Raw genomic sequence first — 19,177 nt, forward strand, 5'->3', positions numbered from 1 at the left:
GAAGTAATAACACATCACCTGTGCCACGCTGGATTAAATACCAGCTGCGTGCCTGCAATATGCCAGGAGCGCTGCCCTTTCCCACCCCGCCATTCGCAGTTTTTAGCGAATATTGATTGAGTGTCTACTGCCATGTTCCAGGCATCCTTCCAGGCTCTGGGCACATGGGCAGAGAACGAGGCAGATAAGATTTCTATCCTCATGGAACCTAAATTGCATTAGGGAAAAAAACCACAATAAGCATATGCGGTGTGTGTCTGGTCCTGTGAGGAAAACTAAAGCAGTGCAAGCGGCCAGGGGGTGCTGGGGAAGAGGAGGGTGGGGATGGATGGGAAATTTAGCGGAGAGCCTTAAGCTGGGAGTCCCCTAGGTCAGTGGTCAGCAAACTCATTAGTCAACAGAGCCAAATATCAACAGTACAACGATTGAAATTCCTTTTGAGAGCCCAATTTTTTAAACTTCTTCTAACGCCACTTCTTCAAAATAGACTCGCCCAGGCAGTGGTATTTTGTGGAAGAGCCACACGCAAGGGGCCAAAGAGCCGCATGTGGCTCGCGAGCCGCAGTTTGCTGACCACTGCCCTAGGTTATAGTTAGGGCTGGAAGGGAGGGAATGATCCAGGCCGATATCTGGCGGAAGACAATTCGGGCAAGTGACAACAAAGGCTCAGCTTGCTGCAGTGACAGCGAGGAGGCTGGGGTATGTGTCGCGCAGAAAATGAAGTCGGAGAGGCAGCAGGAGGTCAGATGGCGCAAGATCTTGTGGGTCCTGGTAAGGACCATGGTTTTATTCTCGTGGAGCCATTGGAGGGTTGAGAGCAGAGAAGTGGCATGACCCAATTACGCTTCAGCTTCTATGAGGAGAGGGGTCATCCCAGTTTAGTCAGGCTCCTTGAGATCTGAGACCAGCTCTCCTGCCCGAGGGCCAGTGAACGATGGAGCTGACACCTGTCTGACCCCAGGTCTGTGTGCCTCTGACCCCAGGTCTGAGGCCACCCCCCTGGGCAGAAATGAGGCTGCTCTGAGGGACTTCCACACCCCTCAGTTCCTCCCAGTCAGCCCTGGGTTCCTGAACGCCACAGAACAGCTTGTCAGACAGCCTGAGGGCTTCCTGGAAGCGGAGGTCCACACCATCGTGGCCGTACTAGCGGGCCCGGCTGCAAAGCGGTGTTGCCTTGTGCTCTCGCTATCCCGGGGAATGCTGGTGCAGCGGCGCTTTGAGAGTATTTACAGCCCCTCCTTATTGTGGTCTGTGAGGTCTGCGGGGGGCCGAGCCACAGGCTGGGCAGTGACAGAGGGCTAAGAGCAGAGAGGCCCGAGCTCTGGGGTCCGACACAGCGAGGTTCCGCTCTGGCCCTGCTGCTCGCTTACTCTGTGATGGGACCTAGCTTTGCCAACCTACAGAACAAAGACGGTGGCACTGACGGTGGGGTTGTGAGGAATCTGATTCTCGTTAGATGATAGTTGCAGAGCTCCAGAACAGTGACTAGCACCCAGAGAAGGTAGGGTAGAGAGCAGCTTATATTTAACGTTAGCATTACTACAGTATTTGTTTAGCCCTTAAATATTCTGCCAGAGTTACTCAGTTGGTCCTATAGCAACTTTGTAAGTTTAAAATTATTATTATCCCCATTTTACAGATGAAAGAAGTACACAATTTGAAGAGGTTCAAGTTTTTACAGTGCCCAGCCAGGTGGCTCACTTGGTTGAGCATCATCCCATACACCAAAAAAAAAAAAAGGTAGCGGGTTCGATTCCCAGTCAGGGCACATACCTAGGTTGTGGGGTTTGATCCCCACTTGGGATATGTATGAGACACAACTGATCAATGTTTCTCTCTCATTGATGTTTCTCTTCTCTCTCTCTCTTCCTTTCTCTCTCTCTAAAATCAATAAAAAAATATCCTCGGGTGAGGATTAAAAATATGTATATAGTTTTTACAGAAAGTTACACAGCAAGAAAGTGGCAGAAAAGGGACTTGATTTGGGGGTTTTCTGGTTCTCAAGACCTGGTCAAAGTCAGAAACAAGGCACCTGGCAGGGTTGGACCCAAAAGTCAGCTTTCTGTAATCAGTCCTTCCCTGGCGTGCACACAACAGGCTGATGCCAGCACCGGCTTGTTCGGAATGAGTCACTGGGGTTTTCAGGTGAGGTGGCAGCCGTCCTGAAAATGTCAGAAACAGGTCCCAGGGCAGGTGTGAATGATGCCACTTAGCAGGCGTGACTGAGACCAAAGCGGCTAGTGCGTCTGCCTTCCTTCCGGGTTTGAAATAGGTAAAGTAACAAATGCTGTGCTGCCCTCCGTGCACTTGGGGGTACACAAGGGCCTCCCTCTGTCTTCATTGGGGTGCCGTCTTCACCAATCAGTCATCACCCAGGTGTCTGCACTGCGAAAGGACATGACACTCCAAATACGTCAGCATTAGCTCAGAAGCTTGCGAGCAATGCGGGAGCTCAGGCCCTGCGCCCACCTGCTGACCCGACCCTCTGGGGTGGCCCTCAGTAGAGCACAGCTCTCCAGGTGCTTCTGGTGTTCACCCAAGTTTGAGAACCACTGCTTTAGAAGAAAATGGTCCCCAATGCTTGTCTTTCTTTTTTCTCCGGATTGGCAACATGAGTGTCTGCAGCTATTGTTTACGCAGAGGTAGGCAGTCTCAGGTAGAGGGGAACGCACAGGTTGGGAACCAGATAAACCTGAGCCCAAATTCCTGCCTTGAACCTTGCTAGCTGGTAAGCTTGGTCAGCTTGGCCAGTCCTGTTACCTCCCCACCTCTCAGTCTCCTCCTCTGTAGAATGGGAATAATACTGCCTTCCTTGCATAGCCTGTTTTGAAGATTTGAGATAAATGGCTGTAACATGCCTAGCTCAGTGCCTGAGACGTAATCAGTCTTCATCAGGGAGAGCTGTGACTTGATGCACACAACGGCCAGCCATTCTGGTTTGTACGGAGAATGCTGCCTCTGGATGCTCTGTGCCAGGCAGACCCCTACACATGTGGCTTGCACACAGACCCATCGCCTGGAAACTGCCCCGCTGGTCTCCCGCACAGCTGCACCAGCCAGCCACTTTGTGTGTTTCTCTACTCTCCCCCTTCATCGATGCATGACTCATTGCTTCATTCATGTCTCCATGTGTGCGTAGAAACCTAGGCAAGCAGCCATTCCTAGGGACATTGCAGGACAACCTCATTGAGATGGACATTCTCAGCGCCTCCCGCCATGATGGGGCTTACAGTGACGGGTAGGTGACATCCCCATGCTCTTCCTCTCCGTGTGTGCTCTCCCCGCGGCTCCCGCCCTTGCATGCCGACCCTGAGACCTTTCCCTGGGATCTCCTGGGGGAGGTGATGATGCCCTGTTGCATGCCCATTCCCAAGTCCATGTTCAAATTGCAAGAGTTTATCCTTGGAATACCCTGTCCCCCAGCATATTAACAGCAGTCTTGTTAATATGTGGCTCCCGGCATCTCATTGGCTGCCTCTGCCATTTTGAAAGCCATCTCATGCAGCAAATTTTATGCAGCACAGGCCCTGTGCTATATGTATTCTGGCCCTGAGGCATCTTGCACCATAGCAGAGTGTGAGATTACCCCTAAGACTTACCCTTGCCCCAAAGACTTGGGAGCATGCAGTGCAACCAAGCACCCCATTTCCTAGGCTGTGTACAAGTCCTCCCAGGGCCATGGTTAAAGCCAAGTTCTGGAGGATTTCCTGCTACCTCGTCTGGCCACAACCATGTGCTTGGGCCACGCCATGCTGCCCTTGAGACTGTAGCTAGGCTGCAGGATGCAGTTGCCCGTCTGTCCTCCCGCTAAGCTTTTACCAGGGGCTTGGAAGGCAGTGGTGTGGCTTCTGAGCAGAGTGCATCAAAGGCATTTGCTGCCATTGGCTATGTAACAGCCACTAGAGCACTCTTGATCATGGCAGAACTTAGTGGTGGTTTCTTGGTTCTCAAACTTCCATTGCCCCCTTTCAAAAGAATGGCATTCCATTCCTTCACCAAGATGCACTGGCAAAGTAGGTATTGGAAGGTGAAGGAAAATTTGGGGTTTCATTATCTCCAGGGGACAGAACAGGATTTTAGATACTTTCCAAGTTACTGCAGTAATTTTGGAGAACAGCTAGTTTATTCCCCAAGAAACAGCATCTCCAGCCCCATCCCTTCCCAGGAAAAGGATCTCGGCACCCAGCCTTCTGTCGAGTAGGTAGCACCTTCTGCCTTGGCGTGGGTGGCTTTCCCCTGGGGCAGGGCTGTCCCATCCGTGTTCCATGGAAACGTGTCCTCGTGAGCCCTGTTTTGTGGTCTGGTACGTGATTCTCCTTTTTCCTGTTACCCATCTTCTCTGTGGCGACTCTCTCTCTCTAGGCTCCTGTGCATGCTTCTTCTACTCCTGCCTCTGTCCTCCAGGTTGGCCTGGGTCCCTGGCGAGCTGGCCGACCCTGATGCCCTCTGGCTTCTCTCCATCCACAGGCACTTCCTCTTCAAGCCGGGAGGCACCTCCCCACTCTTTTGCACCACATCACCAGGGTACCCTCTGACTTCCAGCACAGTGTACTCACCTCCGCCCCGGCCGCTGCCCCGCAGCACCTTCGCCCGGCCAGCCTTCAACCTCAAGAAGCCCTCCAAGTACTGTAACTGGAAGTGCGCAGCCCTGAGCGCCATCGTCATCTCAGCTGCGCTAGTCATCCTGCTGGCGTACTTCGTGGGTAAGCACCGCCCCCGCCCCAGCTTCCCTTCACTCCCCATTGACCCAGAGGGCAGTGGCCAGGACACCTGTGGGCACTGAAGGCACCTGCCGCAGGGAGAGCCAGGCAGCTCTGGAGCTCTGGGCTGGCCTGCACCCCAAAACTATTAAGGTCCTCACCCCAGGGCCCTCTTCTCCTCTCTGAACATATGCCAGGAAGTGAGCTTGGCATTTTCTCTTTCATGTCTTGGATGCCCAGCATTAGGCACAGGCATTCCCTACGACTGGTGTTTGAGGTGGTGATCTGTGACGTGAGCGTCATAAATTGGAGTCACTACAAATGCAACAAGTTGGAGAGGCCAAAAGCAGGCAGGCTTCTCCCGTGGATGCCATGCAGCTACAGCAAGAAGCAGGAAGAAGGTGGGGTGCCCTGGGATTGCAGGGAAACTGCCACAGTTTGGACTGTGCTGACCTCAAGCCAGGAAAGCGTGTCTCAAGATGCATGTCTTGGCAATGTGGTCTAAGGTGCTGTGGGCACCAAGATCCAGAATTACACCAAGGGTAGGAACTCAGAGAAGAGACTTCCCAGGCACAGGATTAACAGGAACAGTTAGAGCAGCTGAGGGATGCACAGAGACCCTGGGCAGCACTGACTGGCCTTCCTACTGGCCCCAGGGCACCTCCTTGATGTAAGATACTCCTAGCCATCGCCTGGCTCCCACAGCGTGCCTCCCACTGCCTGCTCCTTTGATATTCCCCACGCAGTCTGGTTTCCTGCTCCGGACCCTTCTCTTTGGTCTGCTCCCAGGGATGATGTTAATCAGAAGACACCCCCGGGTACTGTGTAGAGACTGCTGCCTCTACATAAATCAGCCTGTTGGTAAGGGCATCCGGCAGGGTTGGCTTCACCCTCCATCCTTTCCAACCTTCACATCTAGAATTCCAAGATTTAAGGTAAGGCAGGCCAGCTTGAGAAGGCCTTGAGCCCATGCTAAGGAATTCTGAGATGATTTTGTCAGCAAAGAGGATAAGTGGAAATGAACTAACTGGCCAGAGGAAGACAGAGTGCTGCCCATTGTGGAAAAGGACCCTGTGAAGGTGTTTTGGATGAACACAGAGCTGTCACTAGGAATGACCCACAGAGCACGGGCCCCCACTTGTTCAGGACATGGTGAAGGGACTTGAGCATGGATCGGGGTTTGGGTGATCTGAGCTGTAAAGTCACTTCCCTCTCAAGATTCTCGAATTTCATAACAGATAACCAGGAAGATGATAGTCCTATAAACAGAGCAGTCTCCTTAATCTCAAGCTATAAAAAAGCCTCCTTTGTATGCAATGGCTCCTTTCCCCTTGTGGAGATTGACTTGGGGAATTTCATGGCTCCAAGGCTAGGCTGGCAACCATGTTTCATCTCTGTTATAGGGTAGATTAATTATTGCTGCCTAGAAAGCTGTGTTGAGAAGGATCCTGAGGCTATATTCATACTCAATGGGAAAGAGCCTCTGTGATTGATTAATAATGTATCTGTCATGGTCACAGGAGTGGCAAATATTGATGACATACCAGGTGTTTGCCATCTCTGCTGAGGGTGAAAGGAACAACCAGACTCTGGGAAAGGTGTGCATCATAGATAGACTTCAGTGGGTGACAGGTGAGGGTTGTGGGGTTCCAAGCACCATTCCCCAGCATGAGAGTTTCTTCCTAGCACCACCAATACTGTGTCCCAGCAAACCACTAGCACAGCTCTTGCTTTTGACTGACATTTTCCATTTGCTCAATGGGTAGGCTTTTGAACAAGCAGTGTCACTGTTCGTCAAGAGTCAAGTGGTTTGCTATGTATAGACCTGTTTAACATTGAAGTCTTGAGGTTTATACTGAACAGCCTCGTTCAGGGAGAAAGAATAAATCTTCATATGATTAAATAAGCTCTCTTCTGCTTCCATCCCATGGACTTCTTCCTTTCCCATTTAATATAGTCAGTCATCCCATTTATGTTGTCAGTTATCAGCTACCTAAAAAGATAGGGACTACCCTATCATAGGAAGGGTACAACTAGACCTTGATGACCACATAGTAAGAATAAGATTCAAGCACTGATTGGGGGGTTTTCCTGAATGATCGTTACTTTTCCTTCCAACTTTGATAGTCTTTGAATCTATGATTCTAAGATTTTTATTTTTGTTCAGTAAACCCTTAGGGATACCTGCTTTGAGCCAGGCATAGTCTAAGTGTTAGGGCTGACAATGTGATCCATACCCTTGAGGTGTTTGTAGTTCAGCAAAGGAGACAGCTGTGTTGGCAGTGATTGAGGCAGCTCAGGGCTGTGAGAACACCCAGCCCCCATCAGGAGGACTCGGGGTGGCTTCCTGGGAAAGGTAATGTTTTAGCTGAATCTTTAAGTCAGAGTTAACCATAGACAGACAGGCAGGGAGGGTATTCTGACATGAGGGAAGTTTCAGACTTGAAAGAGGACAAGGTGGTGGCAAAGGCATTTCCTGTGTTTGAAGCACTTGAGGGGTGTTGGAGTTACTACAAGAGAGTTTGGTAGATTATGAAGGTCACGTTGGAGGCCAAGTGAAGGACCTAATGGGCAGGCAGCCTGGAGCCATTGGTGGGATTTAAGCAGTGGCAGGACAGTCAGTTTGATTATAGAAAGATAATGGTAGAGGAAGGAAGAGGCCCTATTGCAGTAAACAAGTAAGGAGAAGCCAAGGGCTTCAACTAAGACCGTGGCAACATGGGCGGAAGGAGGGGACATCTGTGGCTGATGGACTAGAATCTGTGTCTCAACTTGGGAGTGGTCAGGCCATTGATCACGTCTCCCTGACACGATGAACTCATCTTTCTGAGAAAGCTCTCTGTGTTGAAACATTCAGACTGGACCCTAGATTCCATATCCAAGAACCAGGTCAGCGAGGCAAGTCTGGGGCGTTCCCCTCGTCACATGGAGCCTCAGCTCACAGGCAGCCCAGCAGCCTGATTCCACTCCCAGCTCGGCTACCTGGCCAGTTTGTCCTGGGTGACTTCTCTTTCTGAGCCCAGACTTCCTCATGTAGGAAATAGGCAGGACCCCTTCCCTCAGAAGCCGTCTGAGGCTGGGTAAGTTAATGCAAGTGGATGCATTGGAGGTGCAAGGCCATCCCTAGCTTTCCTCCAGGGCTGGGGGCGGCCACCTCAGTGCTTGATCTCCTCCAGCTGCTGGGGGGAGCCATGAGAGGCTTGTTGCTCGGCCATAATCAGAGGCTGTGATGACTAACTTGTAAGGAACTATCAATTATTAAAAATCAAATTAATTGTCTCAGCCGAGCATAAATATCCTTAACAAAGACTCTTTTTCCAGCAGGCCAACCAATCTAATCAACAGGCTAAAGCACAGATATTTAATTAGATTTTTGATGAAAAATTGTGTTTAATTTCAAGTGTAATCAATTATTAATTACCGTAATGAGTGAGTCTGACTGGGTTTACTAATTAACTCATTTAAAAATTATGAATAACCTTTTCATTTGTAATTATTTTCTACATCCTATCAAGTTCTAGATAAGAATTGCGTCACCTCACCAGCACTGGGGGAGGAGGAAACAGAGGGTGGAAAAGAATTGTTCTTTCTCTGGTGTCTGCTCCCGGCTGCCATATCGGGGTGGAAACCCGACAGATCCATTTGACGTTCAGTTTCTTAGCTGGAAAGTTTCTTGGGAAACAAGCAAACAGTGACCTTTTATTTACAGAGGCGTTTGCAGTTATTTTCATAGGAAGATGGAGGAATTGGAGTCCACAGTTAGGGCCACACTGACTGCAGGACCTGGGCCTGGCCTCTGGGCTGACACCCCCCCTCCTCCACCTTCCCCCGTGGGCTGTCTGGCCTGGGATGAGAATCTAGGGAGGACCCCCCCCCAGCCTGGGGGACCTCTTCAGAGAGAAGATGTGTCTCTCTGCCTCCAAAGGATGCCCATTCAGAGATGCAGCCATTGGGGAGGAGCGCCTTGTTTGTTTGTGGTTTTTTTTTTTTGCTTGTTTGTTTTTGAGTGCCTTGTTTTATTCACCCACTCTCTCAGGGAATGTTTCATGTACTTTTCAGTCTCCATTTCAATACTCTACCTTTTCTTTTCTGAAGAAAAAAGAAATCTGTGTGCAGAACAAAATGGAGAGAGGATGCTATCCAGGTGGGATTAGTTACAAGTCAATCATGAAGCTTACACAATCACGGCAATAATGCTTTTTTTTTTTTTCCATAATTTAATTTTTTAAAAACAAAAGGCAGTGTGGTCTAGAGTAGTAAAAATAACAGGGGTCACTTCTTATTCATAAGATCAGTTAGCGTTGATTGTGTGCTACCCGCGTGCCCTTCTCTGTTCTAAGCACTTAGCTTGTGTTTCCTCATTGAAATTTCCCAACAACACAATGAGTTATTATCCCCAACGTATGGATGAGGTCATGGAGCCCCTGTGAGCTTGAGTAACTGCCCCACTGTCACCTGGTAAATGGCAGGACTGTGATCCAGCCACCCCTCGGCACCAAGGCTTTGAGTGGACGCTTTTAAAATATTTTCTCTTTTGAGCTCACAGTCTTGAGAATGCGATAACTTTTCCATCTTAATTTCGTGTTTTAAATTCCATGTATCTTCCAAACCCGTCCCATGTATCTTCTCTCTGAACACTCACAGGAGTTCCGTGAGCTAGGCATTCTTTTCTGTGTTTTCTAGAGGAGGAAACTAAAGCTCAGAGAAGTGAACAGCTTGCCAGGTCAAGATCCCAATAAACAATAGAGGATTTCAAAGGCCGCACTTTCAGCCACTGCGCTGTAGATTCTGGGCTTGAACAGGCGATGTGCAATCAATAGACCCCACTTCAGGCCCTGGCCCTGTCACTTGGTGTCTGTGTAAATTTGAGCAATTTACTTTCTTCTCTAAACCTCAGTTTCTGCTTGACTTGTGGTTCTTATAACGGGTGTGGCTGGAACGATTAGCCCCGTTGTACAGGAGAGGAAACTGAGAGTAGCCTCACGGTTGAGAGCCTGGGTTCTGAAATTAGGCTCTTCTGTTACAAGCTTTGTGACCTTAGGCAAGTTTATATAACCTCTCTCAGCCTCAGTTGACACTTCTGTAAAATGAGGATAATGAGTGGCTACTTCCCAGGGTTGTTGAGACATTCCAGTAAGATGATTTGCATTAAGTACCTAGTGTACTGCCTAGCAAGGTATTAGCATTCAATTAACGTTAGATACCATTTTTATTAAAAGCAGTATTAGTACTGTTAGCATCCCATAGAGCAGTGGTCAGCAAACTCATTAGTCAACAGAGCGGCAAACCGCAGTTTGCCGACCACTGCCATAGAGTATTAGTAAGTCTTGAGCAAGAACTCGGACCAGCCTTGTCTCCCTGCAGCGCCTGCGGGCTTCCCAGCCTGTGGTAGTCACAAGGGCAGCTGACAGAACAACCAGGGGCACCCGTCAGAAGACATTTGTAGGGATGCCTCGCTGTTCCCGGGAAGCAGCCGCAAGAAGCATCATTACCAAAGAAGCGCCTCACGTCATTTCTTTTCCTAGGACGAAGGTTGATCTTCAGTGACAGTTGCCTCTATCCAGATAACACTGACAGCTCCCCTCGCGTTCCAAACGTCTGTGTGAAAAGCAGACGCCAAGTGTGTGTGGATTAATATCTTCAAGTGCCTGTCCTGCCAGGTAGGCCTTCGGAATAGGAGGCGGAAAAGGCCTGTTAATAATACAAAACCCAGGAATGGCTTTACATTTAAATGGAGACACGAGATCACCCTAGGAGGCTATTTCTTCTGTCATAGGTCCAGGTCTACCCTGCAGGGCAAGGTTGTCACTCACCGTGATGTCTCTGAGGCAGCACAGCGTCCTGATCAGAAGAAAGACAGGATTCGGAGCCTGACCCAAGTAGGGGAAACCCCAGCCCCGCACTCTGCAGCTGAGTCACCCTTCTGAGCCTTGGTTTCCGCATCTGCAAAGTAGGAAGAATAGTAGTACTTTCAGGAGGCGATTGTACCTTATGAAAAGATGAAATGAGATGATGTTGAAAAAGCACAGGTCACTTGACAACAAAGGTGTCCCTTGCTGGTGGCCTGGGGAGACTGTTACCCTTTCTTGGAGCTCAGTTATCTCAACCCAGGATGTGGTGAGAGTAGACAATCCTGCTTGGTCCTTCCGGGTCTACGCTGCTCTGCCTCTAGGACGTTGAACCTGGACATTGGGGTAGAGTCACAAATGTGGACGCAGCAGCCTTTGGGTAACTAACTACAGTGGAACTTTCCTATATGCTCAGCAATGAGAGATTCTCTTTTCTAGTTTGGTTGTATTTTTCACCTCTACCAGCAGCTGATTATGGATTGAGAAAATGAAAATCACAACCCTTGCTTGAAGTGGTGATCATTTAATTTATAACTGAGAATGTTGCTCAGCTTAATTGATGCTTTTCAAAAGACAGTTATTAGAGAGCATTGCTTGTTTGAATATTACTGCCTTGCGGGTGTGGAATTGGATTGCAGTGGACTTGGCCATCAGTATGACTTGCATAGACCTGTGCAGGCTCTCAGGACCTCTGACATTTCACCATGCAGACTGGACTTCAGCACAACCACAATCCAGTGAGAAGGGATATGAGGCTTCCCTTCTCTTTAGGGGCAGCGTTGCTTACTCTCCTAGCTCCTCGTGTCTTATTCTTCTGCATATTCATTTTCTTGCACAAAGCCTGGCACAAGCTGGCTGTGCTCGGTAAGACTTGGTTGAATAAAGGACCTTGCAAGATGGTTAAACCTGCCAAGGCTTTTTTAGACAGAAGAATAGTATGAGCAAAAGCGTGGTGGCAGAAATGTGCATTTTATGTTCTGGGGCTCAGGTACCTGTGAAATGGACACGAGATGACTAGAGAAAGGATTGGAAATAGAGGCCAGGGTGGTTGTACACCTCCCACACACACACACGCTCCCCCCATTATCCCCATCTGGTTCAGCTCTTGCAATATTAGGATCCCAGATGCCGTCTGCCTCATAAGTACAGGCCTGTTGCGCTTCGGGCCTGGCTGTTATTAGTGAGCAATAAGCTCATTTTCTCTCCTTTCTGTTGGACTTCACATCATGAGAGAAGCCATAGATTTAGCTTTATAGCCCAAAGAATGGGAAATGGAGATGATTGAACTTGATCTTTTAGGAGGAGGAAAAAGTGATAAAGATACAGGATCCTGTTTTAAAGCCTTCTCTCTAAGATTGATTCCTTCATGCTGCTCAGTGGGAATTGCTAATAGCAAGATATATATAGATTGTTCTCTTCTTAACAGACCCCAGACAGATATCCTCCAACCCCCAAAAGGAAAACCTGAGGAGACCAGCAGGGCTTTCTGAAACTCTTTGAAATACCATTGGGGGGGAGGGGGGCAGAGTCAGGCTTGCAGGGTGGAATGACAGGAAGGCAGATTTGGGGTCAAGGGGCGAAGACCACTCTAACAAGGGAGCCGCCTACATGGAGTGGGCTTCTTGTGTCTGGAAGGAGAGGAGCGAGGGCTATGTGCTCAGACTCTATAGACCTGTGGGTCTGTTGTCCTTCTGCCATTACTAATGTGCCACCTGGGCAAGGACTTAATCTCCTTACGATGCCTTTCCTCATCTGTAAAATAGGAATAAACAAACAGAAGACTAGCCGAAATGAGTAAGTCATTCAACATGTTTCAGCTCAGCAGGAAAAGTAATGTTCCAGCTTGCAGACCTCACTCTCTCCCCACCCTTCCTTCTCCTCCCATTGGTAGAATCCAACCAGAAGCCAGAGCCCAAGGGAACCCATGGATGTAGGTCCCATGGGCCGGCTTCCCAGGGCACAGAGCGGGGCTGAAAAGGAGAGAGTGGATCTGGAGGACAAGAGGATCCCTACTCTTCATAATTCCTTTCCATGGCAATGCTGGAGCTCTGAGACCCAAACCACACTCAGCCCCCAGGCCCTGACCACTTGTATTTAAAATCAGATTTACTGAGATAGAATTTACTATACATGCAGAAAATTAATACTTTGTCGGTGTACCATTCTATGAGCTCTGACAGAGTTGCATGACCATCACCACAATCAAAACATAGCGCATGTCCATCACCCCTTTGTGGTCTGTCCTCTCTTCTCATTCTCAGCCTCTGGCACCCACTTACCTGTTCCCTGTCTCGGTAGTTTTAGGCGCTGTTTTTGAGAGGTGTAGTAAAGATGTGATTTATTTACTGGATTCAATCTCAGGTGTTACCTACCATAACCTTCAAACTCTTAAGACAGCAAAGTGGTGTTGAGGAAATTTTATGATATAATTCAGAATTCAGGCTCTCAGGACAAACAACTGAGGCATTCTGGGGTTTTGTGTGTGCTGTTCTTGACCTCCTGAAGGATAACAGCCAAAAGCCTCCATGTGGTCGGCATGAACTCACATGTTCACATTCCTCTGTCTTTCTCATGGACCATTTCTTCATGCAAACAGTTTCAAGAATTGACACAGTTCTCATTCTTGACAAGATGAATAGCTCTCCCATATTTGTGCCATTATTCCCATTGTGTTCCTGCTGTTTCCAGCTGTTTGCTATTACAAATAGCACTCTGTGAGCAGCTTTGTGCCTCCTGCCCTGTTTTCTTCTTTCGGTGACTTTGGGGAGGGTGTTCCCTGGAGCAGTGCTCCTGGGTCAGAAAATGTGGACAGGCTACAGCTCGTGCTGCTCACTGCTCGGTGCTCCTCTGAAGGATGGGACTGAATTCCAGGGCCCCCAGCCATGTGCCCACTTTCCCAGCTTTGTGGACTCACCTTGGCTTGGTTGGTTTGATGGAGGGGGTGAGGGGTAGGGGACATAGGACTTTACAAATGGCCCTGAGACCCAGAGAAGCTAAAGATCTTCGCTCCTGGAGGGAACTAGGGAACTGCCCCCTCTCTCCTTCCCGCCCCCCTGCCTTTTCCCAGTCAGTTCATTTCCAAGAGCTTACTTCACATGTCGCTTCCTCAGTGAAACTCCTATGACCACCTCACTCTCAGCCGGGAGCCCAGTTACAGCTCTGAGAGTACTCATAGTACTCACCACAGTTAACCAAACTATGTCATGGATTGGTTCCCATCTGTCTCCACTGTTAGATCGTAGGCTCCGTAAGGGTGGAAACCATTTCCGTCTCGCTCAGTGTTGCAGCCACAGCCTCTTGTGCCAGGGTCTGTCATGGATGGAGCACGTGTTCAGCAAACCTTTGTTGAAGGAGAGAGAGGAGGGGAGGATGTCAGGGCATGAAGTGGAGGGAAAGAAAAAGGTCAGCGTGGAGGCTCAAGTTCTTCCAGGGAGCAGAGATCCAAAGTCTAGAGCCCGTGGGATAATGAGAGAGGGAACATGATGACCGGAAACTAAGACGAGGGGAAACCAGAGGTGGCTGCTGAAGTGTAGTCCCAGTGTCACACAGACGGGACTCGGACCCATCGTTCTTTATGACTGTGCGGCTGTCAGCGAGAACCTGCGCACCCTGGGCCTCCGCTGCCTCCTCTGTGAGGGAGATGACAGGCTGCGGTGGGGATGCAGTAACAGTCAGGCTCCTGGCTCTCATGAGTAAGAATCACTGGTAAAGGAAGGCTGTCTTCCCCTCCCCCGGCAAACAAGGTGTGTTGAATTTGAGGGCCAAGCAGTCCCCGAGTTTGGAAAGGGCTCAAAAAAGAAAGCACCCGAGTTTACTAGTATATTCATTTTTTATAACAGCAGCGACGGCTGCAGCAACAACACACTCTCCCAGGTCTCAGAGGCCCCTGGCTGGTGGGCAGGTTCCCAGCCCTGAGAGGCAGCAGAGCCGTGGTGGGTCAGTAAGCAGCCCCAGCCCTGGACCCCAGGTGCTCCTTCCACACTGCACCCGGGAGTGTGGCAGAGGAATCGATTTTACAGGTTTTCATCATCCTTGGAAAATATTTGTCCCCAAGTCCTTGTTTTCAGTCTAGACTAATTACTGGGAAATAAAATAATTTAATTGCATGGAATTAAATTATTTAATTGCAGAAACGGAGCAAGACTGTTCTCCCCAGTGGCTGTTGTGAATACCTGGCTAGTGGGGAGGAGGGCAGTATAGTCAGGGCTGCTGAGGCTGCAGGCCTGGGACAGAGGTGAGGGAGCAAGGCGAGCTGCCCTCCAGCTCACAGAAAAGAGGGAGGGGCGGGCCCAGCCAGTGTGACTCAGTGGTTGAGCATCGACCTATGAACCAAGACACAACTCTATTCCCGATTCCAGGTCGGGGCACATGCCAGTGTTGCGGACTCAAATCCCCAGTGCGGGGCGTACAGGAGGCAGCTGATCAACAATTCCCTCCCATCACTGATGTTTCTATCTCTCTCCTTTCCTCTCTGAAATCAATAAAAAATAAATAAAAAGAGGGAGAGGTAGGAGAAGGGGGTGTGAGAGGAGGAGAGAGGGCTGTAAAAAATGGTATTTTTTCTATGCCTGACAATAAAACAACAAAACCAGAACTAAACACCCTTTAAAGACAGCAATGCAGTCTGGTAACAGGAGCCCGGCTCACACAGCTGTCGGCATCCCTCTGAGTCTCGTTTCCTCGTTGCGGGGATGTCCATTCATGGCTGAGAGGTGTTCTGAGCATTACGTGGGAGAATGTCTGCCCAGGGCCCAGTCCGTGGGTGGTCCACGGTGGGTGCTCAGTAAATGCGGTTCTCACCCTGCGGGCAGCTGGATCACCCAGAGAGTTTAAACCCTTTCAGATGCAGTGGCCAAGGGCCATCCCCAGACACCGGGATTTCAGGTAAGCTGGGATTAAGTAGAGGAAGCTTCCCCACGCTCTGGTTTGAAACGGCGGGGAGCATTCACTGAGCTGTGTGCCCCGTTGTCTCCCCAGCAAAGCCGATAAGCTAGCATCGCTGCTTGGAGTTATCCATGGTTCCATGTGAGTTGCTGATGGCAATTGATGAAAGCATGTTACTGGAGTGTGAACCTTGTCCCTGTTTTGTTTGTTTGTTTGTTTGGGGTTATTTGGGGTGGGCGGAGCCTGAAGGAGAAAGCAATTCATTCTAACCAGGAAGATGAGACAGAATTTCCCCAAGGCACTGAGCCTTATACATCAAGTAAGATATAGGATGACTTTCTGGAAGATAGAGCAGCCTAATCAGAGGCAGAGGGCAGTAGATAGAAGTGTGGGCTGTTTTTGGCACCTGGTTCTGGAGACTGTGCTTTCAAATGTCCATCTGTGCCTTTGGCCTATCGGCAGACCGCAATCTCTATTTTACTGAAGGCTGCCTTCCCCCTGAGGAGTTAGGCTCCCCTAGGCCACTGCATAATACTAGTAAATACCTTGCCTTCAAAACATTGGTCCTCCCCAGCAGGCTCTGCACTGCATGTCCTTGTCCTGAACCCCCAGCTGTGGAAGCTGAGGCCCACTGCAGTTAGGTAACTTGTTCAGCTGGACCTGGAAACCAGCTCTGATTTCAAGTCTTGGGCCTCCCTTTGTAGACCATGCTGCCTCTCGGAGCCGTCGTCCGATGCCTTCTGCTGTGCTCCATACGTGAGGCTCAGAGCCACCAAGGGGGCTTTGCCATCCTGTCTGGGTCTTTACTCTGCCCCTTCTCCCAGCTCTTCTCCCAGGACCTAACCTCATGTGACAGAGATGGCAGCTCACATGGGTGGAGAGCTTCCCATGTGCCAGGCATGTTCTGAGTGTTACATGGATTTTCTCATTGCATTTTCTCAACAGTCTCACTATCCAACAGATATTTGTCAGGTGCCAACTGCATGCTAAGTACTAGCCTATTTTTATTTCTGCCTTATGGATGAGAAACTGAGGCCCGAGGAGGTTAAATCGTTTGTCCAAAGCCACATTGCTAATGAGTGAAAGAACCAGGATGTGCTCCCATACTGGCCTTTTCCCCACTGTACTCTGCGGTTCCCGTAGCTGGGGTGGGGCAGGGTTGATTACCTGAGCTGAACTGCCGAGAGGGTGCAGGGAGCTTCCAACTAAAGAGAGAAATGAGTGTGTTTTTTATGAAATAAAAAATTAACATCCAGCTGCCCTTTCCATGCTCTGTGCTTGGATTGCTAGCTAGCCGTGTCATTGAGTGGGGCTGGGGTCTACACCCATAGTGATTCAGGATCGGGGAGGAAATGACAGCCTTGATGCACACGGCTCACTGAGCACCAGCTCCTCGTGTTATCTGATTCTGCCGTGCTCCCGGCCTCATGGGGCTCGAGTACTGTCACTGGCCTAACATTTCATTCTGGAGAAAGTCCTTCCTGCTGGCCTATGGCAGGCAGCTAGATTCGTCCTGCCTTGGAGCCTGGAGTTAGATTTTGTTCAGCCTCCGATGGGGAAAGAGAAAAAATGCCAGTGTCATTGATTGTACTGTGGCATCCATTTCATCACGTTGTCCTAAATTTCACCACTCAGAGCCTCTGTGGAATTCTATAGCAAGATATGCTCGTTGGGCTCCTGTGTGTGTCTCTGTGAGCACCCACTACGCATACAAAAGGGGATTTGAGAAGAGATGGAGTGGAGGAGAGCAAAGATTAAGTGAGAATTTTAGAAAAAGTGGCATCTTTCTTTTTTATCTACCTAAAAACTCTTCTTTTACAACTGGTTGTCGGATCCTAACGTTTTCATAGTGTATTAAGTTCGTTAAATAAGTTTCATAGTGTATTAAGCTCATATACCTAACCGTGTAGCCTGGGGCTGTGTTGGAAGTTTCATATATAAATCTTTGCATTAGTCTGTGTTTTAAACTTAGGGTGTTCTTTCTTTTATAAAGAACTTGCATTAAATGTAATCTTTACAAGAGCCTGGGAGATGGCTTTGTATTATAGTTACATTTCTACAGATGAAAACACGGAGGAGCAGAGTGGTGAAGTGAGTTATCTGCTGATGTACAGCTGGTGAGGGCCAGTGGCTGGGTCTCTCTACAGATCTGTTCCACTGGGTACCGAGATGGACACAGAGCCAGCAAAGAACAGGAGGCAGGTGTCAGGGCAGGGTGGTGCATGGAGAGGTGCTGCAATAATGGGAAGGGCCCAGGTGGGAGGGGAGAGCAGAGGGCATTTTTGGCTGATATAATAGTGGAAATCCTCATGGAAGAGGTGATATTTGAAGTAGGCCTTGAAGGATTGCAGAATGGTTTTTGTCGTTGTTGTGATTTGTTTTTTAAATTGGAAAGGCAGTGGCCATTCCACAAAGAGTCACTGCATTAGCAAAAGCCTGGAGGCTGGACAGACAGGTGTGTCCAAGGGATGGAAATGCACACAGTCTGAGACTCCTGAGCAGGGGGAGGTAATGAGGAATGTCAGATACTGTGCTCAACAAGCACTTAAATACTCTGAAAATTGTTTCTGTTATGAAGAGATTATCCTCAGGAAAATATATTGCCCACAAAATTTGAGCAGTAAGGCAGGTCCATATAAGAACGAGATTTGCATTTCCCCCCATTCTTATCATTTCTACACTTTTACATCTAAGCAGAAAGTCGGCTTCTATAGTGGTTAGGGACAGGTTCAGCGCAATCTGGATTCAACTCAGACCTTATTAAATGTGTGATCTTGGGCAAGTTGTTGAACCTCTTTGACCAGCCTCCATTTCCCTTATTTGCAAATGGGGGTAATAATAGTACCTACCTCATAGGGCTCTGTGAGGATTAAATGATAATCCAGTGTTTGCTTGGCACCATATAGCTTTCAATCAAAGACAGTGGCTATTATTAACCTGATCATCAGCATCATCATGGTGCCTGGAAATCTGGGCTGCCTTAAACTTTCTAATCGAAGGACTGTGTGTATCAGAGAAGGAGACTCACATTTATTGAGAGCCTTGCTCTGTGCATGACAAGGGCAGGGAAACATGAAAATGTGTGTGGCCCTGGCCAGTGTGGCTCAGTTGGTTGGATGCCATCCTGTGCACCATAAGGTTGCTGGTTCAATTCATGGTCAGGGCATATGCCTGGGTTGCGGCTCCATCCCTAGTCGGGGGCATGTCGGAGACAGCCAATTGATGTTTCTTTCTCTTCCCCTTCCCCACTCTCTAAAAATCAATTTAAAAATCTTAAGAAAATGTGGTATGATCCCAAAGAGCCAGAAAACGTCCAGGGGGCAGGAGATAGGGAAGCTGTGACCTCACACACTCTGTTCTAGGAGATTTTAAACTGCTTTTTCAAAATGCTTCTCATTATGAAGAAATATTATCCCAAGTCACAAATCCGGGTGGCAGGCTCCACGTTAAGCTGTCCGCCCTCCTTCCTCTCACCAAAGTGAATGTTCCAGAGGGAGAAGGCCTATCCTAATAATATATACACAAATTAAAACTCCATTTAGAGGTACAGTGGGGACCACCTCCTAATTGACTTTGATCATTGAAAAAAAATTAGTTACAGGGTTGGTGTGCCAAAGGAAATCAGGAAGTGGGCGTGCTGCACTCCAGAGCCCTATCACAGCGTGTTTCTAGTAGCTATGGAAATGCTACCTAGCAACAGGCATTCTCCTGTAGCTCCCAAGTGTTCACCAAACCCATGGCTTT

At 48.9% G+C, this 19,177-nt stretch overlaps 1 protein-coding gene across 4 annotated transcripts in view; it reads left to right on the forward strand.

The window, feature by feature from the left end:
* TENM4 (teneurin transmembrane protein 4) overlaps positions 1 to 19,177 on the forward strand; it is a 377,541-nt gene that overhangs the window by 160,851 nt on the left and 197,513 nt on the right. For 3 of the 4 annotated variants that reach the window (XM_054725404.1, XM_054725405.1, XM_054725406.1), the window contains 2 exons: positions 3,140 to 3,238; positions 4,468 to 4,703. In XM_054725404.1, the coding sequence (XP_054581379.1) occupies positions 3,140 to 3,238; positions 4,468 to 4,703 (335 nt within the window). The remainder of the gene's footprint in view (positions 1 to 3,139; positions 3,239 to 4,467; positions 4,704 to 19,177) is intronic. The other variant, XM_054725403.1, reaches the window with a different exon arrangement.

The sequence above is a fragment of the Eptesicus fuscus genome, chromosome 13 (assembly GCF_027574615.1).
Source record: "Eptesicus fuscus isolate TK198812 chromosome 13, DD_ASM_mEF_20220401, whole genome shotgun sequence".
Taxonomy (NCBI): domain Eukaryota; kingdom Metazoa; phylum Chordata; class Mammalia; order Chiroptera; family Vespertilionidae; genus Eptesicus; species Eptesicus fuscus.